We start from the raw sequence: 25,729 nt of genomic DNA, 5'->3' as shown, positions 1-25,729 counted from the left end.
CAGTGCCAGGCCATGTCCATCTCCAATAATTGGGCTGAGAGGTGGCAGATGGAGTTTAATTCAGATAAATGGGAGGTGCTGCATTTTGCAAATCTTAGCAGGACTTATACACTTAATGGTAAGGTCCTAGGGAGTGTTGCTGAACAAAGAGACCTTGGAGTGCAGGTTCATAGCTCCTTGAAAGTGGAGTCGCAGGTACATCGGATAGTGAAGGAGGCATTTGGTATGCTTTCCTTTACTGGTCAGAGTATTGAGCACAAGAGTTGGGAGGTCATGTTGCGGCTGTACAGGACATTGGTTAGGCCACATTTGGAATACTGCATGCAATTCTGGTCTCCTTCCTATTGGAAAGATGCTGTGAAACTTGAAAGGGTTCAGAAAATATTTACAAGGATGTTGCCAGGGTTGGAGGATTTGAGCTATCGGGAGAGGTTCAATAGGCTGGGGCTGTTTTCCCTGGAGCGTCGGAGGCTGAGGGGTGACCTTATACAGGTTTACAAAATCATGAGGGGCATGGATAGGATAAATAGACAAAGTCTCTTCCCCAGGTTGGGGAGTCCAGAACTAGAGGGCATAGATTTAGGGGGAGAAGGGTTAAGATATAAAAGAGACCTAAGGGGCAACTTTTTCACACAGAGGGTGGGACGTGTATGGAATGTGCTGCCAGAGGAAGTGGTGGAGGTTAGTACACTCGCAACATTTATAACCATCTAGATGCCTTCCATGAATAGGAAGGGTTTGGAGGGATATGGGCCAGGTGGTGGCAGGTGGGACTAGATTGGTTTGGGATGTCTGGTCAGCATGGACGGGTTGGACCGAAGGTCTGTTTCTGTGCTGTACATCTCTATGAAAGAAAATCTAATAATTGCCCCATGATATTCAATTGCATTACCATCACTCAACCTCCCATTATCAACATCCTGGGGACTTAACATTGCCCAGAAACTGAACTGGACCAGCCATATAAGTCGGTGAGGGCTGGAGATCAGAGTCGAGAGTGTGGTGCTGGAAAAGCACAGCAGGTCAGGCAGCATCCAAGGAGCAGGAGAATCGATGTTTCGGGCATAAGCCCTTCAGTATGACTCACTCTCGACAGCCATATAATTATGTGGCTATAACAGCAGCTCTGTGTTGGAAGCCTCACTTCCTGACTCCCCTATAAGTTATAATGTAAGATGGAGATGAAATACTCCCCACTTGGCTGAGTGCAACTCCAATGACATTCAAGTAGCTCAGCACTGTGCAGGAGATAGCAACCCAATTGATTGGCACCTCAAGCAACAGCTTAAATATTCACTCATTTCATTTCTGATGCACAGTGGCCACAATGTGTACCATCCACAAGATGCAGTACAGTAACTCATTAAAGATTGCACAACACCAACTTCCAATACCTCTACTGGCTAGTGTTATGCACCAGAGCAGACACCCTCAAAATATGTTACAAAAGTAGCCTAGACCCAAACTACTTCTTATTTTAAAGGTAAATGTCAGCTGCTGTGTTCCAATTTAATTGGTTGAACTACTAGAAGATAAGGAAATCACAATTTATTCAAACACTCTAGTTAAATACAACAGAAGAAAGAAGGACTTGGGAATAATAACCCGATTGGAAAAATGAACAGAATAATTATTATTAATTACATGTTTCCATCTCGTAACATCCCATAAATACACCCCTTGGCAAAAAGGCAAATCGGGAAATCAGATTTTCTCACATGAAGTGTCTGAAAAGGAAGAGAAAGCCTGCTTCTAGCTGTAGCCGAGAGAGGGGAAAAACAATAGCTTCTACTTCAATACTCCAGCAGCTTCTGCTAATTTAGAAGCTTAAAAGAAAACTAGAGATCTGTGACAGCTAGTGACACCCCATCCTGGCTGCTTCTATTGCTCCAATGACCATTCTGAGGGAGGATCAGAAGGGATTAATCAGAAGGGTCTGTCCTGAGGAAGGGTTCTGCACCCAAACGGTTAACTCTGATTTCTCTCCACGGAGGCTGCCAGACCTGCTGAGCTTTTCCAGTAATTTCTGTTTTCATTGCCTATGTAGTGTTTATCTGTACATGATGGATAAACTTATCTTTAGTTTAGAAATATGATCTAACCAAATTATTTACTCTTAACATTTTCAAATTCAATGCCATTTACTGGATGAATACTCCTTCATCTCATTAAGGACCTTTCCAGAACATTGCCCCTTTTGTTTTAAGGATGGTGCAGACCACATTCACCACTGATAATTCTCCATAAACGCAGTTTTAAAAATAAAATCTACATTGATGTGCATTAGCCATTTCCTGTTTGAGAAAAAAAGGAATGGCAACTTTCCCTTTTGATCTGGAGGTGAAATCATTTTTCATGTTCCCTTCTGATGTCCTGTGGATCTATAATTCATGAAGACTGACGTGAAACCAGAAGCTAATGCAATTTCACAAAATGCGTCTGATGGATACATGCAGCTACGAGCAAACTGATTCCATGATCTGAAGACAAGCGAACAGAGCAGATCTTCTTGCACAAAAGGCTGATTAAAGAAGGTGGTTGCTATGGTTACTTGTAACCAAAGTAGGCTGCTCCTGTCTGTCTGTGCAGGCCCAATGACGTCTTCCTGTGCTTCTGGCCCTTGATGATGTCCTCCTCAGGGAAAGATACAAGGGCAAAGAGGGAAATTGCAAACCCCAGTGTGAAAGTAACTTTGTTTGCACGGCTCCCAGCTATCCCAGTTCCCCTGGAATCTGATCTTCAACACCGTAAACTGGGAGTTCTCACAGCACCAACAAAGGTATAACAATATGGCTGTGCGACTGGATTTATCTTCTTAATAGACTCTCTCACTTTAAGCAGGCCCCACTCTCTCACTATGGAGAAAGTAAGGATGGAATGGTTTATCAACAAAATGACGAACCCTCCCAGTCTTGATACCTTAACGCGGTTTCGAACATTGATCACTCTGTCACCAAGATGTGCCAAGGTTCAGAGAGGGGCAGGGAGAACGGTGCAAATGCATTCAATCCCCTGAAGCCCACCACAACAGGAAAAACATAAAGCATCTCCATTCAGTGTAATGAATAGTTTCCACAGCACTGGAGGGAATGTCTGCCGATTGGTCCAACAATAACATACCCCACCTTTAACTCATAAAGACAAATCTGCCTGAGCACAGTGAGATGTCAGCAACCTCTGTGGCTCTGGGCCAACAATAACACTCCAAAGAACAACACTGCCTTTCCTTCCTTTAATTAACAGGCTTCTCGAGGAACTTGACAGTGGGAAGCCTCCCTCCAGGGTTAAAACTGACAGAGCCACTTCTGCAATGATAAGCCAGCCTCAATTCTTATCGCTGTCCGTTGGAAGCTATTCAGAAAGAGCTTTCGGGCAGGTGCTGAGCATTGATGGTTAAGTTATTAAAGTTGATCCCCTGTCAGATAGTGTTAATATAACTTCTGCTGAGGTCCAAGCTGTAATTAGGCGAGGAGAAGAGACAGATCAAGACACACTGTAAAATGTAAAATATAATTGACCAATTTTCTCACTTGACTGCCTCCAACGTGCGCCCATCATTCACAAAGACACTCACACAGAGTGAATGGGTATTTTCAATGGAACAGGGCAACATTCAAATACAGATTGAAAGGAGGACATGTGTGGACTTGTTCTTATTATTGTAGTGTTCCCTGGCTAGCTATCCTCCTTCCAAATTCTGTAAACCTGACCTCATCTAAAATTCCACGCTCTCTATTTTAACCAAATCCCTTTCAGCCATCATTTCTGTTTCTGAAGTACATTGACTCCCAGCAGTCCGGCAGTGCCTCAAACTCCTTCCCCTTGCACATTGCTGCTCCACACACCCTTAAGCTTCCTTCAGGTCAACAACTCTCCAAGATACCCACACTCCTCCAACTTGAAACCTTTGTGCATTCTTCCTGACACCAGGAGCAGTTACACTATCTGCTGCCCAAGTCTTGAAACCTCTTCCTTTAGCCAAGCCTTTGGTCACCTGCCCTCGTATCCTCTCCCATGGCTCAGTGTCAAATTCTCAGGTCACAGGGTCATAGAGACCTACAGTCCAGAGAAAGGCCCTTCGGTTCATCACCTCCATGCCAGTGAAAAACAACCATCTAACTATTCCCATTCCATTTTCCAGCACTTGGCCCAGAGTCTTGTATATCTTTGCAAGAGCAGATCTAAACGCTACTTAAATGTTATGAGGGTTTCTGCATCTCTTCTATCTCCATTACAGGCAGTGAGCTCCAGATTTCCACAACCTCCAAGCAAAAACAAATTTCCTCACATCCCTCTAAGCTTCCTGCCCCTCACCTACAATTGATGCCCCTTGTCATTGACCCTGCCATCAAAGGGAAAGTTTCTTCCTGTCTACCCAATCTATGCCCCTCAAAATTTTAAACATTGTAATCATGTCCCCTCTCCACCTTCTCCAATGTTATCACAGCCCTCTTATAATGTGGATTCCAGAACTACACACTGCAGTCTAGTTGGGGCCTAACCAATACTTTATACAGTTCCAGCATTACCCCCCCTGCTCTTAAATTCTATGCCACAGCTAATAATGGTATGTATCTCAAATGGCTTCTTAACCACTGTATTGACTCGCCCCGCTCCCTTAAAAGGATTGGTGAACATGCACACTAAGGTTCCTTGGATCTTCAGTGTTTTCCAGGATCCTACCACTCATATTCCATTGCCCTGTTTGTCCTGCCCAGTACATCACCTCACACCTATCCAGATTGAATTCCAATTGCCACTGATCAGCCTATTGAAGCAGGCTGGCTGTACCATCCTGTAATCTAAGGTTAACCTTCTCGGTTTTTACCACCCCACCAATTTTTGTTTATTCTGTGACCTTACTGGTCAACCCTCCTACATTCAAGTCCAAATTATTGATATAAGCCACAAAGAGCAAGGGCGCCAACACTGGCCCCCTATGGATTCCACTGGACACAGACATCCAGTCAGAAAAAATGTCCCTCAGACATCACCATCTGCTTCTTGCCAATCGTGGGTCCAATTTTCCAAAGTTCATTGGATCCTGCAGACTCTTACCCTTTCTGTCAGTCTCCCATGTCGGACCTTATCAGAGACCATGTTGAAGTCCAAGTATACCACAACAAACGTAGGAGCCTCATCTACACAGAAAAATTCAATCAAGTTTGTCAGATGTGACCTCCCTTCAACAAAACCATGTCTACTGTTCTGGATTAATCTCAGCCTGTCCAAATGCAGATTACTTCTGTCCCTGAGAATTGCTTCCAAGTTTTCCTACCACCCAAGATTAGGCTGACCGGCCCATAGTTTCCTGGTTTATCCCCACTTCCTTTTTCAATAATGGATCACATCGGTTGTCTCCAATCCCCTGGCACCTCTCTTATGGCTACAGAGGAATTGCAAATTATTTGCAAGATCCCTGCTATTTCCTCCCTTGCCTCATTCAACAGCCTGGGATATGTTTCATCCAACCCTCATGGTTTATCTAGTTTTAAGCCTGCCAAAGCACTTTCCTCTCTGTCTATCCTAATTTCTTTAGTTGTATCACAGTCCTTTTCCCTGATTTCTACATCCATATTGTCCTTGTCGCTAGTGAGCACTCATTTAGAACCCACCCACATTCTCTGGCTCCATGCACAAATTACCTCTGTGGACTGTAATGGGTCTTACTCTTTCCCTTGTTATCCTTTTACCTGTAACGTATCTGTAAAGCAACTTGGAATTTGCCTTTACTTTACTCACCAGTATCCTTTTGTATCCCTTTTAAGTTCCCTCTTGCACTTTCTCCTTTAGGCCCTTTACTGTTTTCTGCCCTTGGTATTTACCTTTTCTCTAAATCTAATGCCGTATATCCCTTGATATCCAGCATTCACAGGATTTGTTTGCCAGGATCGGAGGATTTCAGCTCTGGGGAGAGGCTGAATAGAATGGGGTTATTTTCCCTGGAGTGTTGGAGGCTGAGGGGTGAACGTACAGAGGCTTATGGCATGATCTTTTAACTAGGTTGGGGGGAGTCCAAAACTAGAGCGTATAGGTTTAAGGTGAGAGGAGACAGATTTAAAAGGGATCAAAGGGGCAACTTTTTCCACACAAAGGATAGTGTGTGTTTGGAATGAGCTGCCAAAGGAAGTATTTGGCTGGTACAATTAAAACATTTAAAAAAGGCACCTGGATGGGTATATGAATAGGAAGGAGTTTAGAGGGATATGGGCCACGTGTTAGCAAATGTGACTAGATTAATTTAGGATATCTGGTGGATGAGTTGGACCAAAGTGTCTGTTTCTGAGCTGTATATTTCTATGAGTCTATGACTCTATGTTGGCCCAGTACTCTCCCTATTTCCTTCTTGAATACATCTCACTGTTCTGAGACAGAGTTACCAGAAAGGAAGTATATACTCCAAGTCCACTCTGCCTAAATCATATCTAATCTTATTGAATCATTATCCTTTTCCATAACAATCTTGAATTTAACTGAGTTACGATCACTGTCTTGCTTCATTACCTAACATTAAGTCCTGGACTTCACTCTCTCCTTTCTACCTACTGTCTTAAAGAGCTGCCCTGGATGCATTTCAAAAATTCACTCCCTTCAAGCCTTTCGCACAATGACTACCCGAGATAATGTTGGAGACATTGAAATTCCTACTTTCACAGCCTTGCTAATTATATGCTTCCCTAAAATTTGGCTACTAATCTGCTCTTCTCTCCTTAGGGAACTATAATACACTCCCAATGAGTGATCACTCCATTTTGGTTCTACCTATAAGGCTTATCTTGAGAAGCCTTCTAAGATGTCATCTCTCCTTACTGCTGTAATAGATTCATAGAACATAGAACATAGAACAATACAGCACAGAACAGGCCTTTCGGCCCACGATGTTGTGCCGAACTTCTATCCTAGATTAAGCACCCATCCATGTACCTATCCAAATGCCGCTTAAAGGTCGCCAATGAATCTGACTCTACCACTCCCTCGGGCAGCGCATTCCATGCCCCCACCACTCTCTGGGTAAAGAACCCACCCCTGACATCTCCCCTATACCTTCCACCCTTCACCTTAAATTTATGTCCCCTTGTAACACTCTGTTGTACCCGGGGAAAAAGTTTCTGACTGTCTACTCTATCTATTCCTCTGATCATCTTATAAACCTCGATCAAGTCACCCCTCATCCTTCGCCGTTCCAACGAGAAAAGGCCGAGAACTCTCAACCTATCCTCGTACGACCTACTCTCCATTCCAGGCAACATCCTGGTAAATCTTCTCTGCACCCTCTCCAAAGCTTCCACATCTTTCCTAAAGTGAGGCGACCAGAACTGCACACAGTACTCCAAATGTGGCCTAACCAAAGTCCTGTACAGCTGCAACATCACCTCAAGACTCTTGAATTCAATCCCTCTGCTAATGAACGATAATACTCCATAGGCCTTCTTACAAACTCTATCCACCTGAGTGGCAACCTTCAAAGATCTATGTACATAGACCCCAAGATCCCTCTGTTCCTCCACCTGACCAAGAACCCTACCATTAACCCTGTATTCCGCATTCTTATTTGTTCTTCCAAAATGGACAACCTCACACTTGGCAGGGTTGAACTCCATCTGCCACTCCTCAGCCCAGCTCTGCATCATATCTAAGTCCCTTTGCAGCCAACAACAGCCCTCCTCACTATCCACAACTCCACCTATCTTTGTATCATCTGCAAATTTACTGACCCACCCTTCGACTCCCTCCTCTAAGTCATTAATAAAAATTACAAACAGCAGAGGACCCAGAACTGATCCCTGCGGAACTCCACTTGTAACTGGGCTCCAGGCTGAATATTTACCATCTACCACCACTCTCTGCCTTCGACTGGTTAGCCAGTTTTCTATCCAATTGGCCAAATTTCCCTCTATCCCATGCCTCCTGACTTTCCGCATAAGCCTACCATGGGGAACCTTATCAAATGCCTTACTAAAATCCATGTACACTACATCCACTGCTCTACCCTCATCCACATGCTTGGTCACCTCCTCGAAGAATTCAATAAGACTTGTAAGGCAAGACCTACCCTTCACAAATCCGTGCTGGCTGTCCCTAATCAAGCAGTGTCTTTCCAGATACTCGTAAATCCTATCCCTCAGTACCCTTTCCATTACTTTGCCTACCACAGAAGTAAGACTAACTGGCCTGTAATTCCCGGGGTTATCCCTATTCCCTTTTTTGAACAGGGGCACAACATTCGCTACTCTCCAGTCCCCTGGTACCACCCCAGTTGCCAGTGAAGACGAGAAGATCATTGCCAACGGTACTGCAATTTCCTCTCTTGCTTCCCACATAATCCTAGGATATATCCCGTCAGGCCCGGGGGACTTGTCTATCCTCAAGTTGTTCAAAATGTCCAACACATCTTCCTTCCTAACAGGTATCTCTTCTAGCTTATCAGTCCGTTTCACACTCTCCTCTTCAACAATACGGTCCCTCTCGTTCGTAAATACTGAAGAGGTTTCCTTATTTGAAACCTCTTGACTCCTTCCCTGTCTTGCCTGAAGACTGTGTATTCTGGAATATTGAGCTTCAAATCCTGATCATCTCTCAACCAAGTTTCAGTGACTGCACTTGACATCAAGGCTGCATCTGTTCAAGTGTGGAATCAAGGAGCCCTAGCAAAACTGGAATCAATGGGCATCAGGTTGCAACTCTCTGCTGGTTGGAGTCATACCTGGCACATAGGAAAATGGTTGTGGTTGTCAGAGGTCAGTCATCTCAGCTCCAGGACATCTCTGCAGAAGTTCCTCAGGGAAGTGTCCTAGGCCCACCCATCTTTAGCTTCCTCCATTGCAAGGTCAGGACTGGGGATGTTTGCTGATGAGTGCACAATGCTCGCACTAGCGATTTCTCAAGTAATGAAGCAAGCCATGATCAAATGCAACAAGATCTGGACGACATCCAGGCTTGGGCTGACCAGTGGCAAGTAACCATTGCCTACACAAATGCCAGGCTATGACAATCTCCAATAAGTAACAATCTAATCACAACCCTTGCCATTCAATGGTGTTACCATCACTGAATCTCCCACTTTCAATATCCTGTGGGTTACTATTAACCAGAAACTCAACAGGACTGGCCACATAAACACAATGATGATGAACAGGCCAGAAGCTAGAAATACTATGGTGAATAACTCACCTCCTGACTCCCCAAAACCTACAAGGCACAAGTCAGGAGTGTGATGAAATACCCCCCACTTGCCTGGATGAGTGCAGACCCAACAACACTCAAGAAGCTTGACACCATCCAGGACAAAGCAGCCCCCACTTGTTTGGCGCCACATCCACAAGCATCCACTCCCTTCACCACTGATCCTCAGTAGCAGCAGTACCATCCATATACTTTGTATGGTATGATCTGCCTGTACTGCATACAAAACAAAACTTTTCACTGTACCTAGGTACATGTGACAATAATAAATCCAATCAAATATCGACGAGATACATGGCAGAGATTCACCAAAGATCCTTAGATAGCACCTTCCAAATCCACGACCACTTCCATTCAGGAGGACAACAGCAGATGAGATAAGGGAACACCACCAACTGCAAGTTCCTCTCCAAGCCACTCACCATCCTGACTTGGAAATATATTGTCATTCCTTCATGGTCGCTGGGTCAAAATCCTGGAATTCCCTCCCTAAGGGCATAGTGGGAACCTGCAGCACACAGATTGCAGCAGTTCAAGAAGGCAGTTCACCCCCACCTTCTCCAGGGGCAACTAGGGACAGGCAATAAACGCTGGGCCTAGCCGGCAACGCACACATCTCACAAGAGGTAAACAAAATCATGCCCCATGTTTTAATTTGTGCCCTCAACTTAGCTTCTTTGCTTGTCAAACTTCAAGCATTACAATAAATACCACGTATCCTTGCCCACCTCCCTAGTGCCTAAAATGTCTCATAACATCTGTGCTTTCCCAGTTCACTTACTGTCTCTTCTAATTTTGGCCGTTTATCTTCCCTGTTGAACATTCTCTCTGAATCCCACCTCCCTGCCAAATTCATTTAAACCCTCCCCACCAGCAGCATCAAATTCCCTTGCAGTACCAACTCCAAAATGTTGTTTGTCAGTACCGGAAGCTGGACACATGCTCTATACACATGGTCACCAGGAACAATTGAAATTTCCATGATTTGCCACATAGCACAGGAGGAGCATGTCATGGGTGTGAGCTCTGCTGCCATGACTTCCTTTAAGCCTGAGTAACTCTTTTTTAAAAAAAATTATGCTTGAATACTATTAACGTACCTCCCTTATGCTAACTGTATTTGCCTCACCTTCCTTTGCCAAGTTATATTCCTTTAATATATTGGGCCTGGCTTTCAATTATTCCTGTTTGATTAGATTTGATTCCCTACAGTGTGGAAACAGACCCTTCGGCCCAGCTAGCCCACACCGACCCTCCGAAGAGTAACCCACCCAGACCCATTCCACCTAACTAATGTACCAAACTCTGTGGGCAATTTATCATGACCAATCCACCTAACCTGCACATCTTTGGACTGTGGGTGGAAATGGGAGAAAACCCACACAGACAGTGGGAGAATGTGCAAACTCCACACAGTTGTCAGAGGCTGGAATCGAACCTGGGTTCCTGATGCTGTGAGGCACCAGTGCTAACCATTGAGCCACCGTGCTGCCTCCTGCTGGGAGTGCTATCCCCCTCCTGCTGGGAGTGCTATCCCCCTCCTGCTGGGAGTGCTGACAGTTTCACAGTTAATGCCATTTTCCAAAAAAAAGCATACACCTTTTTGGTAGAATCACAAATTCTGTCTTACCATGTTCCTCTAAAGAAGTTTTGGGCATATTATGATGATGCTGTCACTTTAAAAGGATATTTTGTCTTTGTTTTTTTTTGAAGAGAGGTCGTGAAGGCAGACGTGCAGAAGAGTCTAGTTCAACCATGGTCAGTTTTCCCAGTTCAGATTGACTTTAGCCTGTTTTTAGCTGTAGCAGTCACAAGATGTGAGTGTCCAGGGAGGTTGCAAGCTTCTGTAAGGAACTCCTCTGGCCACCTCCTGAGATCTCTCTCTTGATGCTGCTCCCTCCTACCTGTAAAAGCTATGTTTGAATTTACCTTTTTGCCAAAGGGTATGTTTAAGGGATGTTACTGGTTTGGAATAGTTAATTTGTAATAGGTATTGTACTGGGTCAGTTACATTTTCCAATAGTTAAGTTATTCTAAATTCTATTTTCGTTGCTCGTGTCTCAGCTGCAGTGTTTAAATAAATTGGGTTTTGCTTAAAGCCGAGTGGTTTGACCAGCTGCTTCACACCTGGGATACTGACTTCACATCTGCCTTTAAAATAAGAAAAAGTTAGGCTCTAGGCTACCTTCTGAAAATACTATGAGGGGGTCTGGCCTGGCCCATAACAATACTTGCTCTGCTAAAGGCACTAGATAAATGCAAGGTGTTGTTCTTTTCATTCAGCCAAAAGGGTTTGTGTAACCACCTCCTTTATGAATGATTTCCTGAGAGCGAAGGTAGTTGAGGGATGCCCAGCCCGATGTGACCACCTTGTGGCCAAGAAGGGTCAGTAATGGTGCACATCTGACCACCATTTATGGGACAGCTCCAGGAAGAAATGCTGTAACCCATTAACCCAGTATTATCAAGCCTGCCATTGGGATTCTCAGATCCACAAAGTGGTAAAGTCAATGAACAATCAAATCGGTGAAGGAATATTAGGGGCCTACCACACACGGACCGCGGTGTTGCCGAGTTGCTCTTACAGAAAGCCAGTGTGGATACAGTCGGCCGAGTGGGTTCCTTCTCTGTGTTCACCATTCCATAATTTATACTGCCTTTTGGATCGTCAGGTACGGAGTCGGACTGGGTGTCATTTCTGTATATCACAAGCCTGCTCCCGTCTGCTAGCTGGGATTGGTCAGAGGTCCCCCTGAAGAGTAGTCACTGTGTGTGTACGTTCATCTTGGTTATCCCCTGGCTTAGCTCACCTGAAACCCCTGTACACGTCATTGTCACTCCACACTTTACGATTCCTTGGGCAGCCTCCTACGTATTTACGGTTCATTCAAACCCTGCTGCCAGTGTCCCTAACACTCCAAGTCCCGTGCAGCTGACTGAAGACAGGGAGTGGATTAGAGTGGTGCTGGAAAAGCGCAGCAGTTCAGACAGCATCCGAGGATCAGGGAAAAAAAAAAAATCGACATTTCGGGCAAAAACCCTTCATCCTCTCTTCCTGATGAAGGGCTTTTGCCCGAAACGTCGATTTTCCTGCTCCTCGGATGCTGTCTGAACTGCTGTGCTTTTCCAGCACCACTCTAATCCAGAATCTGGTTTCCAGCATCTGCAGTCATTGTTTTTACCTTGAAGACTAGGGAGTACCAAGGGGAGTGCTGGAATTGGGGGAGAGAAAGGGGTACAGCCTAGGGCTGAGGGAGGAGGCCTCCAGAGTTTGTAGTGTGGTAACAGCTGCTGTGTTCACGAGCACTAGGGCCAAGGCTTCAGCTGAAAACCAGCTGACAGACCTGAAACATGAACTCTACCTCTCTGTCTCTCTCTGCCCCCACCGATCTGTCCAGACCTGCTGAGCATTTCCAACCCTTTCCTGTTTCTACTTCAGACGTTCAATGTCGGCAGTAGTTTGGTTATGATTCTTCAAAGCCTGCATGGGCTACCAATAATTAACACGAGTCTCCAGCTCATCCCTTTAAAACAGAGCTCAAGTTTGATATCTCTTGTCACTGGCAACATCACTTAAACGGTATATCCACATTCGTTTCTGCAACTTTGATGCTAATTTCTCTGGTCGGTCGACAGGGGAGAAAATTCAAACACAGTCTTTGTGACACTGAGCCAGACCCTTCACTGTCTCAGATTACAACTGGACCCCAAAGACACTCCAACCATCTGCGTTGCACATTATTTCAGATGTTTCTGTTTGTTTAAAAAAAAAAGGAGCTACAACAACATTTGGCCGGTTTGCTCGATCTCACACCAACCCTCAACAGTATCTGGTCGAGGGCATACAGAATTTTCAAACCCAGGCCAATAACCTGAGTGTAACCTGCGTTTGAGACATTTTATGTGGTTACTTTTGACACAAATGGAAAGGAGTTAAGATTCATATCCCAAACAAATGGTAGCAATATTTCCTTTATTCATGGTGTCACTCTTGAACTGATAGCATGTGGTGTTGAGCTGTTCTGTTGGATTTAATGTAAATGTGCTTTGGCGTTGATGGCTTCTGCATTCCAAAGGAAGGCTGGGGTTGATTTAAATATGCTGGGGAGTATTTTTATTATAATGTCCCGTTTAATGTGTATAAAGTTACATTAATAATTCAATGCTGCTCACAGGAATGCCGCAGGCCAGTGAAAACATCCTGCCCCTTGTTTGACACTGTCTCCTCCAAGGACTTTGCTTCCCACTGTAATATTCCTTTGGCAGCAGTCTGCCCTCTTCTGCCTTGCCTCAAGTTTGCCCTCTCAGTACTCCTTGGAGGCTCACTGAGGTGACAGCGGCCCCAGAAAGGCAGCCTTTGTGTAGCCCAGTACTCTCGGAAGAACGAGACGCAGGAACCACACCAGTGTGGGGAACAAGGAGAGCAACAGGGCTAGCGGGTCCGGCCTGCACCTTTTACTGACTGTGGGGAAACGCTGAATGGGGACAAGGCATGGGGGCTCTATTCTGGGTAACTGTGTGGAAGCGACGGGGGAGATAAGGCAACTAGCAGAAAATCAGGCAGAAAACTGACAAACAATGCATTCAAATGGAAAACAATTCTATCCTGCAACATTCCACGGACATTTCATTCTGCTACAACATGCGTTTTGTCAACGTGAACTGGCTGTAATGCGATTGACAAATAGGGGGGATGCTGTTTCTAAAGCACAAACTTTGAAAGGCTGTGTTGGCTCTAATATGATTGCATCGCCAATGCTTTAAGTACGATTTTTATTGCATGACTTTTATATAGCGTGGGGTCGCACAAAAAACACAACTATCGCACAATAGCAGAGCTACCTGCATTGGGTTGGTGTCACATGTTTCATTATATAATGACACTCTCAAGCTCATAATCATTCCTATCTCTGTCACAGGATGTTATTGGTTTAAAGACAACTCTGTCTTTCTCCAAATCTCCTTTTAACTCCTGGGCTGAGGGTTACTCCCAATTGGAATCCTTGGCTATACTCACTTTGCCCATCTGGGCAATGTTTCCCTGTTGGTTTTCTGAACATTAATCAATTCCTCCAGTGATTACACTGACTGCATTTAACCTTCATTTCGTTTTCAAATCAAACTCTACCCATCTCCTGGCTCCCGAACTGGACTTTGATCACAAGCAGACGTCTTGCTTGTTCATCAGCTCTCAAATGAAACCTCACTCTAATTTTAGTTCAAGGTCTCTATATCAGGACAGGATCTCACTCAGCTCACCTCAGCCAAATCCTTCTGGTTATTGCTGGTTGTTGTGCAGGTCAGGAACCACCTAAAATTACCTTTACTTCAAGGAGCAACTGTTTCCTTAAACCACAATCCTGCAATACCCATCTATACTTTGATCTCTTGTTTCTCTGTTAAAGTTCCTTGAGATGTTAAATCTATTATATTATATGAGGTTGAGATGTAGACAAGATAATGGTGATTTGTGTTTTGACTAATGACTATGTCTAATGATTTTCATCTCCAAGAATGGCCACCACAGAAAAGTCTATCCTATGGCTTTGTCAGGTTTAGAGAAGACTTGTCTAATATTCTTCTTGCTGCCACTCCGGTTCTTCACCTACCCTCCAGAAACCCGACCTTATTCCAAGGTCGTTGCAGAATTGAATGTTGTGTAGCACTAATTATCCTTGCACTCACTGACTTGTATGAAGTCATTGACCCCCACAAGACTTAAAGTCATCATCTTCATCTTCAAATTTCACCCCATCTTTGCAACATCCTCTAGCCATACATCCTTTCTTACTTCCGCCCCTCCTCTGAATATGGTTTGAATGGTTCCCTGTTGACACCCCAATTTTAATTATTTATAAATCACTTTCACAGTGACTCGACATCCCTTTCCACCTGTAGAAGACTTCTTGGAACCCGTCATTTTGACTAAATCATTTAGTCCTCACTCACACATACTTTGATCTCTTGTTTCTTGTTAAACTTCCTTGAGATGTTAAAATCTATTATATTATATGATGTTGAGATGCAAACAAGACATTGGTGCTTTGAGTTTTGACTTCCTCCATGTTTTTCCCCTTTCCTTCTATCTCCCCACAATCCTGCAAAATCCCAGTTATTCCCAAGAGCGTCAACTCAAACTGCACATGCAGCTCCGCTCCACTCCAGTGCTGGCTGTGCCTTGAACCAGTTAGGCCCCACATACTGGAATTCCCTCCCTTTGAAGACCTCCCTTCCTTCAAATCCACCGAAAACCAGCCCATATAGTAGATCCTTTTCGGGTTTGCAGCCAGCTTTCTCTCATGTTCTTGTGAAGCAGCTTGGAGCATTTCGCCTTGGAAAAGCTCGTGCATCAACCCCCATCCGGTTCAATGTCCCAGCGCCCACTGACGGGGTGACTCTGCTACGTGTCGAGCTGTTCCCATACCTCACCAGCCACCTCTTGCAAAATGCCCCCATTGGATGAAGAGATCCAAAATCAGCTCGACCTTTTACAGGATGCATTTGACAACAAAGACCTCAGAAAGTCAACAAAGACCGAACGCAAAGAGCGCTTGTTGTTACTGCACTCCTCTATGGCAGAGAGACGTGCACTGTGTACTTGTGACACATTAGACCCCTAGAGTAATTCCACCAACAATGTCCCTGTCATCTCCTTCTGATGCAACAGGAGGACCAGCATACAAGCACTATAGTGTCCTTCTCAAAGGCATCATCAGAAGAAAGCTCTTAGGAGATCAGCTTTGGTGCACTGGAGCTTATGTCCAGAAGGCAAAATCATCCCCCACCAGGTCATACGCTCTCAAAATGGCTAGCCTTCCAGCTGCTGCCAATAAAAACACTCAAACTCTCCTTGGAGTGTTTGCTGGGAGGAGTTTGCTCCCAATTGTTCAAAATGGGGACAATGCGTCCATCAAACTTCACCACACATCAAGAGCCAATGCCCTAATGATTGGGCAGAGTGCCGGCAGAGGGAGGGAGGAAAGGGGAAGCTCTCCAGATGCTGCCTCCTCACACTAACACACTAACAGCCAGGCCTAAGTGCCCAAACATCAGTGGGTCAGGAAGCCAGCAGTTCAGTCACCGGAAAACCCACCGAGAAAACTCACAATCCTGGATTAACATCATCTTTGAATCAAGTTCAGTCAAGAATCAGACAGAGATGGCACCAGATCACATGGTATTCAATCACATGTCTTCAACAAATGCTATTGTCTTTACTTTATAATGACAGGATAGCCTTACTCCCAAACAACGCTCAATGTTTTCATGATTTGGTGACATCAGCCGTCATGCAATAAATTTCTGGACTCAGGAGGATACCCATGAGCAGATGAAAAGTATATACCAAAGACGATGCCTCCACACTATTTCAGAGAGGCCCATGTCAATTTCAGAGTCTGTCCCAAAGGCTGGCATTGCCTGATTGAGGAGACCAGTACCCCATGTCTATCCACCCACAGGAATTACTGCTGTTGACTCTGCAGCCTTGGTCATGCACTGACAGCTCTGTGGCTAATGCCACCAAACCAGAGGCTACTTTCACAATATGTCAAGGAACAGAGGCCTCAATAGCAAGAGTCTTAGGATTACTGAATCACGTGAGCTTCCCGAGGCACACCTTCGAATTTCAGAAAAACACCAACCACTCCAGGAAGGTTGGCAAGCCTACATGGTGTCTCAATGGACAGCTGTTATTCAACCAATTTGAAAATTCTGGAATGAAGAGTCTGATGATGACCATCAAACTATTGTCAATTTTTGGAAAAACCTGTCTGGTTCACTAATCTCCTTTAGGGAAGGAAACTGATATCCTTACCTGGTCTGGCCCACATGTGACTCCAGACCCACAGCAATGTGGTTGACTCTTAATTCCCCTCTGGGTAAATAGGAATGGGCAATAAATGCTGGCCTAAACACTAATGCCCTCATCCCGTGAATGGACAAAAGAAAATTACACTTTCAGTGCAAAATAATCTAAGACAATTCAGTTTTAATTGGACCACTTGATCTGTTGTTAATGGTGCCGAGAGTGTGGTGCTGGAAAAGCACAGCAAGTCAGGAAACATCCGAGGTACAGGAAAATCGCATTTCAGGCAAAAGTCCTTCATCAGGAAGGTGCCCTGATTCCTGATTAGCACTGTTGCCTCAAAGCGCCAGAGACCCGGGTTCAATTCCCGCCTCAGGCAATTGGCTGTGTGGAGTTTGCACATTCTCCCCATGTCTGCGTGGGTTTCCTCCGGGTGCTCCGGTTTCCTCCCACTGTCAAAAGATGTGCAGGTCAGGTGAACTGGCTTGGCTAAATTGCCCGTAGTATTGTGTGAAAGGGTAAATGTAGGGGAATGGGTCTGGGGGGGTTGCTCTTTGGAGGGTCGGTGTGGACTTGTTGGGCCAAAGGGCCTGTTTCCACACTGTAAGTGATCTAATCTAATCTAACCTGCTGTGTGTTTCGAGCACCACACTCTTGGCTCTAATCTCCAGCATCTGTAGTCCCCACTTTCGCCCTGTTGTTAATGGTTTTTGCCTTGTGACTATTCCTCAATTGCTTGTCAGCCTAATTCTTCACACACTCGGGATCATCCAGCAAATGGTGGTGATTAATTGCAGAATCACATCTAATGGTGGACACTATGCTGTGAGTTTTGTAAGTGTGGGACTAGTAGAGTATGATCAGTTGCTTGCTTGTTATGAACAGCTATGTATCTGCTAAAATGCTCCAGCAAGCCACTCAGTACAATTGTGCCACAAATACTGCCATTCCCAGCGGTGCACACAAGAGTAAGAAGATGTCCCAGGACATAGATGGGTCAGCTATTACTTCAAGGAGAAAGCATCAACATACTTCCAATGAATTTTGAAATCCTGGCTCTTAATTTCTACTTTTTAAGAACACTTTCAGATACAATTGGAAACAGCAGGTCTAATTAAACCAAAAAAAAACCCACCAACAGCTTATTAGTTTTCTAAGAGGGTGATGGAGAGGATCTGTGCACTGGATAAAATAAAATCCTCATGAAGGACTGATTTACAGTTTCAATCTACCACGTATACTTGGAGGTCTTCCCTTCATAGTATTTACAGGAGAAGTGCAGCAGGTATTTATAATGGCAATAAAACATTGCATAAGGTAACGGCTAATCTCCCAGCAGGCAGCTGAGACTAGAACACACTCTGGCTCCAACTCACAGCCGCAGTAATGATTGAAGTAAATGGGAGAGATTAAAGAGCTTGTGAGTGGAACGATAAACGCACCACTCAACAACCAAGTAGGGGAAGCTTCAGTACACATCTGTGCTGTTTCTTGCTGAGAGAAAAAAAAATGCCGTCGCATCGTTCATTTTTATTATACACAACAAAACAAAATGCATGGCACCTTTCACAACGGTAAATTCTTTCCAGCAAATGAAGTCCCTTGTTGAGCTGTAGTCACTATTTAACACAGGAAATACACCAAAAGCAATGAGATAATGACAAGATGATGGGTTCTGAGGAAGGGTCACGCGAACTAAAACATTCACTCCGATTTCTCTCCCCAGATGCTGCCAGACCTGCAGAGCTTTTCCAGCAATTGACTGTTCTTGTTTCTGGAAACTGTGGGGACCTGCTCAGGGAGAAAGTGAGGACTGCAGATACTGGAGATCAGAGCTGAAAATGTGTTGCTGGAAAAGCGCAGCAGGTCAGGCAGCATCCAAGGAGCAGGAGAATCAACGTTTCGGGCATGAGCCCTTCTTCAGGAATCCTGAGAGAGAAGGAGAGAGAGAGAGAGAAAAGGAGAGAGCGAGAGAAGGAGAGAGAGAGAGAAGGAGAGAGAGAGACAGGGGGGAGAGAGACAGGGGGGGAGAGAGACGGGGGGGGAGAGAGACGGGGGGGGAGATAGAGACAGGGGGAGAGAGAGAGGGGGAGGGGGAGGGAGAGAGAGAGGGGGGGAGAGAGAGGGGGGAGAGAGGGGGGAGAGAGACGGGGGGGAGAGAGACAGGGGGAGAGAGAGAGGGGGAGGGGGAGGGAGAGAGAGAGGGGGGGAGAGAGAGGGGGGAGAGAGGGGGGAGAGAGGGGGGAGAGAGAGAGAGGGGGGGAGAGAGACGGGGGGGAGAGAGACAGGGGGAGAGAGAGAGGGGGAGGGGGAGGCAGAGAGAGAGGGGGGGAGAGAGAGGGGGGAGAGAGGGGGGAGAGAGAGAGAGGGGGGGGAGAGAGACGGGGGGGAGAGAGACAGGGGGAGAGAGAGAGGGGGAGGGGGAGGCAGAGAGAGAGGGGGGGAGAGAGAGGGGGGAGAGAGGGGGGAGAGAGAGAGAGAGGGGGAGAGAGAGAGAGAGAGAAGGGAGAGGAAGAGAGGGAGAGGGAGAAGAAAGAAAGAAGAGAGAAAGAGAGAAGAGAGCAAGAAGACAGAAAGAGAGAAGAGAAAGAAAGAAGAGAAAGAAGAGAAAGAGAAAGAAAGAGAAAGAAAAGAAAGTGAGAGAGATAGCAGAGAGAGAGGAGAGAGATAAGAGAGAGAGAGAGGAAAGCAAGAGGAGAGAGAGAGGGGCAAAGAGAGAGGGGCAAAGAGAGAAAGAAAGAAAGAAAGAGAAAGAGAGAGAGAGAGAAGCGAGGAGGAGTACAGGAAAGGAGAGAAGTGAGAGTAGAGAAGGAAAGAGAGAGAGGTCAGTTTGATGATGCTACATTCCCGTAAGACAAATTAGCTTAAAGCTTACCCACTTATATTAGACCAATCAAGTAATTTACTCTGAGTTATTTAGGTTTAGTTTCCAGGGATAAAACAACTTGTTGAGTTTATTATCAGTAGAATGTATAAACAAGTTATCTGTCCGTACTTATGATGTCCACCAGGGTCTGTGAACTATTAACTAATTCAAACAGGTTCTCACAGCCTACAAAACCCCAGAAGAATTGAATGTGAGTCTATCTGTACATGTGGGCGAGCAGTGCTCGATGAGTGCCGCCCTTCATTAGCTGCGAAGGATTCTGGGATGCTTTTAGCTCGTTAAAAAGCTGGTCAGTCCTGAGATTGTTGCCACCTGAGATCTATTCCACGAGTAAGTGCAGATACTGCACCACATCCTCTGCATTCTCATTGGAATAGGGGTATCAATCATGTGAAGATAATAATGCTGTGTGCTCATAAACAACCCAAATTAACAATGCGATAACAACTGAAATCTGAACATACACTGGCTCTGAACTAGCTATCATGCTCAGAGAAACCGTTCCATAAAAAGATTCAATTGCAATAACCTCACTCTCTTCCACACTAGTATTCCACACAGAGGAACACCTTCAGCACAAAACAGACAGACGCCCTTGTGTCTGTGGAGTTTGGTTCAACCATCAGGACTACGAACACAAGTGTGATGGGTCAGGACATGGTCGTACCCATTGTTTATCAGCACTGAGAAAGTAACGCTGGGGTCTGTTCATAGCATCACGTATCCATAGCCACCAACAATCTGTTTGTTGATGCTGAAACCAATCCCCCCATCCCAAAAGTTACAACTGCCATGTCTCCACGGGACTCATACTTTTCCTTGGCATCTTTCAGTAGGCCGTGGTGACCAATTCAGAGGTACAGAGTCATAGCATCATACAGCAAGGAAACAGACCCTTCGATCCAACTCATTCACACCATGCAGACATCCTAATCTGATCCCAGCATTTGGCCCATTTCCCTCCAAACTCTTTCTATTCATCCAGATGCCTTCTAAATGTTGCAATTGTCCCAGCCTCCACCATTTCCTCTGGCAGCTCATTCCATACACGTACCACCTTCTGTGTGAAAAATGTTATCCCTTAGTTCCTTTTTAAATCTTTCTCTTCTCACCTTAAACCCATGCCCTCTAGGTTTGGGCTCCCCTACCCTAGGAAAAAGACCTTGACTATTCACCATATTAATGCCCCTCATGATTTTATAAACCTCTAATGTCTCCCCTCAGCCTCCAATGCTTCAGGGAAAACAGCCCCAGCCTATTCAGCCTCTCACTGTATCTCAAATCCTCCAACCCTGGCAACACTCTTGTAGATCTTTTCTGCACCTTCCAGAGTTTAACCACGTTCTTCATCTAGAAGGATGACCAAGTATGCAGTATTCCAAAGGTGGCCTCCCTAATGTCCAGTACAGCCGCAACATGACATTCCAACTCCAATACTCAATGTTATGTCCAATGAAGCCAAGGGTGCCATATGCCTTCTTCTCAACCCTGTCTACCTGTGACTCCACTTTTAAGGAACAATGCATATGCACCCATAGGTCTCTATTCAGCAACAGATCCCAGGGTCCTACCATTAACTGTATAAGCCCTGCCCTAGTTTGCCTTACCAAAATGCAACACTTCACATTTAGCTAAATTAAATCTCATCTGCCACTCCTTGCCCAACTGGCTCATCTGATCAAGGTTCAGTTGAGCTGAGATAACCATCTTCACTGCCCACGAAATCACCAATTTTGGTGTCATCTGCAAACTTACTAACCATTCACATCCAAATCATTTATAAAAAAGCAGTGGACCCAGCACTGATTCTACTGGCACACTGCTGGTCACTCCAGTCTGAAACGCAATACTTCACCACCACCTTCAAGCTAATTTTGTAGCCAATTAGCTGGCTCCTCCGGATCTCATGTGATCCAACCCTACTCACCAGTCTACTATGTTGAACCTTGTCAAATGCTTTGAAGTCCATATAGACAATGTCTACAGCTCTGCCTTCGTCAATCTTCTTGGTCATGTCTTCAAAAAACTCAATCATTTTAATGAGACATGATTTCCCACACACAAAACCATGCTGACTATCCCTAATCATTCCTTGGCTTTCCTAATGCAAGTAAATCCTGTCTCTCAGGATGCCCACCACTGATGTCAGACTCATCATTCTATAGTTCCCTGGTTTTTTCGTATCAAACTTTCTTAAATAGTGACACCACATTAGCCAACCTCCAGTCCTCTGGCATCTCACCCATGGCTGTTGATGATAGAAATATCTCAGCAAGGGTCTCAACTATCTGTTCCCTAGCTTCCCACAGAGTTCGAGGAAATATCTGATCTGGTCCAGGGGATTTATCTATCTTTTTATGTTTTATGACCTCCAGCACCTCCTCTTCTATAAAACAAACACTTTTCAAGACATCACTATTTATTTCCCAACATTCCCTAGCTTCTATGTCCTTTTCCACAGCAAATACTGATGCAAAATATTGAGTACCTCACTCATCTCCTGTGGTTCCACACTTAGACGGCCATTTTGATCTTTAAGGGACCCTGTTCTCTTCCTAGTTACTCTTTTGCCCTTAACGTACTTACAAAATCTCTTTGGATTCCCCTTAATGCTACTTGCCAAAGCTATCTCACGTCCCCATTTTGCCCTCCTGATTTCCCTCTAAAGTATACTCCTACTGCCCTTATACACTTCTAAGGATTCACTCGATCTCCGCTGTCTGTACCTGACATATGCTTCATTTGTTTTCTTAACCAGAGCCTCAATTTCTCCAGTCATCCAGCATTCCCTATACCTACCAATCTTGTCCTTCGCACTAACAGGAACAAACTGCCCCTGAACTCTGTCTCAATTTTAAAGGCCTCCCACTTCCCAACCAACCCTTTATCTGTGAATATCTGCCCCCAATCAACTTTAGAAAGATCTTGCCTCATACCACCAAAATTAACCTTACTCTAAGTTAGAACTTCAACTTCTAGATTTGGTCTGTCCTTTTCCATAACTATTTAAAAACTAAATTATGATCACTTACCCCAAAGTGCTTACCCACTGACACCTCAGTCACTTGTCCTGCCTTATTTCCCAACAGAAGGACAAGTATTGCTCTTTCTCTAGTAGGTACATCCATATATTGAATAAGAAAGTTTGCTTGTACACACTTAACATATCCCTCCCCATCCAAATCCTTAACACAATGACAGTCCCAGTCTATATTTGGAAAGTTAAAATCTCATACCACTACAATGCCATCTTTCTTACAGATATCCGAGTTCCCCTTACATATTTGCTTCTTAATTTCTCACTGGGTATTTGGGGGCCTGTCATACAATCCCAATAAGGTAATCATCTCTTCCATATTTCTCAGCTCCACCCAAATAACTTCCCTGGACAATCTCCCAGGAATATCCTCCTTAAGTACAGCCGTAATGTCTTCCCTAATCAAAAACGCCACTCTGTCTCCTCTCTTGCCTTCCATTCGATCCTTCCTATAGTATCTATACCCTGGAACATTAAGCTGTCAATCCGGTCTATCCCTGAGCTATGTTTGTGTAATAGCTATGATATCCCAGTCCCATGTTCCCAACCTTGCCTTAAGATCATCAGCCTTACCTATCACACCTCTTGCATCGAAGTAAATCCAGTTTACTTTCTCAGTCTTACTTCACTCGCTCCCAAGCTCTTTTCTGCCTTGATCAATAGACTCTATACCCCCATCCGTACCCAGTCACCTCCAAATCTACTGTCCCAACCTCAGCCTTTTCTCTTTTCTCACTTTCGCTTTGGTTATCCCCCGCCACCCCACCGCTTACTAATTTAAAGCCTCCTGAGTAGCAGTAGCAAATTTCCCCACAAGGGTAATGGTCCCCTTCCAATTCAGATGAAACCCATCCCTCTTATAAAAGGTCACTTTTACCCCTGAAGAGATCCCAAAGGTCCAACGATGTGAATCCTTTGCCCCCCCACTTCCCCCCACCCACCACCACCTCCCTCGCACCAGGTCCTCGTCCATACTCGATCCTCCTAGTCCTACTCTCACTAGCACCTTCTTGGATTGTGCTAACTCCACCAGCTCCAGTGGTCTCTGAGCTAACAGCACCAGTGTGGGCTTGCCCATGTTCATCAGCTGGATGATAGCTGTATATCCAAAGACCTTTTGTAAGCAAGCTATGAAGATGGCAGACATGGGCCCTGCGAACTGGCAGATTGGCATAATCGGCCATGCTATATGAACACTGACGGTTTGAATGGGGTTTGGAAGAGCCAAGCAGAAATGAAACACTCAGCTGGTCAAAGGCCACAGAGAAAAGAGAGAGGGGCCAACAAATTATGTATAGTCCAGGTCAGTGTCTTCCTCCACAGCAAATTATCTAGTCAGAGCGGTAATGTTGGGCCACACCAGGCGCTAGTTAATGCAGTGTTAACGAACATGGCGTAGCTATGGTCTTTTTAGTTGAAGGTTTAGGACTTAATTTGATGCAACCTGCTTATGTAACATTTTTTAATCAGCTAACTTAACTGATGTGACATAAAACATGTTCTCATAATACAATATTAATCCTGACTGCTGCATTATTAAACTACACTTCTTGCATCACCCAGCTTGCGTTTAGTGAATTGCAGAGAGGACTCACCTCTACATGTTGACAAGTCTGAATTAATCTTCCCATTAGTGTTTCCAGCTCATTGTTCCTCTTAATTAGACTGGCCAGATTCGACTCCAGACTTTGCTGTTTAGGACAGAAATTAAACATAGTTAGTTACAACCTGCACCAGGCACCACAGCCCTATTGCAGGGAGAGACAAGTCAGAATGGAACACCGTGAAGGTGTCCCAAAGGAAATTAGTAGGTTTTTGTTTGCAATCCCGATTGGGTCGTGGGTCACTTGCTCTGGCTGGTGGGCCAGAAGCCAAGTGCTTTCAACTTGTCGCTCATGAGTCTGTCACCCACTACATAAACCAATGAACATTCAAATGGGAGCTCCCTTTTGCCATCTTCTTCACATAAGTCTCGCCTTGCGGGATGCCTCAACAGAACTCAGCGCTTTTTAAGGGGGAGTTTGCCTGCGAGCGTAGGCTTGCTCCAAATAGTTTCCTTCAACCGCAAAGAGCTCATAGCTTGTTTGCAGAAATACTGGGGGTCAATTATCTTGTACTGACGTGACAATCCTTATTTTATATGCACAGATATATTTTCGTCACATAATGGTTTACACTAACTTCTCTAAAGTGGCTGTAGCTGCAGGAGGTCCCAGTGGTATTCTAAAAACTTTACAAAAATGTATTCATAATTGAAAAACACTTCGGCAGTCTGTATCGTAGGACATTATGGAATCATCCAGCAGACATTTCCAACCTGAAGAAAAAGTAACTACATGACAATGCTGCTCCTGCACTTCACATTAATCCAGGGCAAAAATAGAGCCTTTTCTGAAATGTAATAGAAATATTAATAAGGCTCTTCACCTGGAGAAAAATATCTCTACATGCCTTCCGCAACTTTTCACAACCTTAAGATGCCCTAACATGCTTTTCATCAATGAAGTATTCTTGAAAAATAGCTGCTGTTGTAAAACATGAATCATAGCAGTGAATTTACACACAGCAAGTCAGAAATGTGATAATAATCTGCAAATATGTTTTTGTACTGTTAGTGGAGGAACAAATACTGACATGGAATCCTTCACATCCACCAGAGAGAACCTGCACTCTTGCCACTTAAGGACTCATGTGAAAGGTGGCACCTCTGCCAATGTGCCCCCCCCCCCCCCCCATCAGCAGTACAGTGGGAGTGTCAGTATGGAAGATGTGCTTTAGATCTGGAGTGGGGCTTGATTCCAGAACCTTCTGATAG

General features: G+C 44.8%; 1 protein-coding gene across 3 annotated transcripts in view; it reads right to left on the bottom strand.

The window, feature by feature from the left end:
* Positions 1–25,729, bottom strand: part of LOC140485990 (E3 ubiquitin-protein ligase Midline-1) — a 353,278-nt gene that overhangs the window by 48,255 nt on the left and 279,294 nt on the right. For all 3 annotated transcript variants that reach the window (XM_072584490.1, XM_072584491.1, XM_072584489.1), the window contains exon 3: positions 24,510–24,605. In XM_072584490.1, the coding sequence (XP_072440591.1) occupies positions 24,510–24,605 (96 nt within the window). The remainder of the gene's footprint in view (positions 1–24,509; positions 24,606–25,729) is intronic.

The sequence above is a fragment of the Chiloscyllium punctatum genome, chromosome 15 (assembly GCF_047496795.1).
Source record: "Chiloscyllium punctatum isolate Juve2018m chromosome 15, sChiPun1.3, whole genome shotgun sequence".
Taxonomy (NCBI): Eukaryota; Metazoa; Chordata; class Chondrichthyes; order Orectolobiformes; family Hemiscylliidae; genus Chiloscyllium; species Chiloscyllium punctatum.
This window is presented reverse-complemented; position numbering and strand designations above follow the sequence as displayed.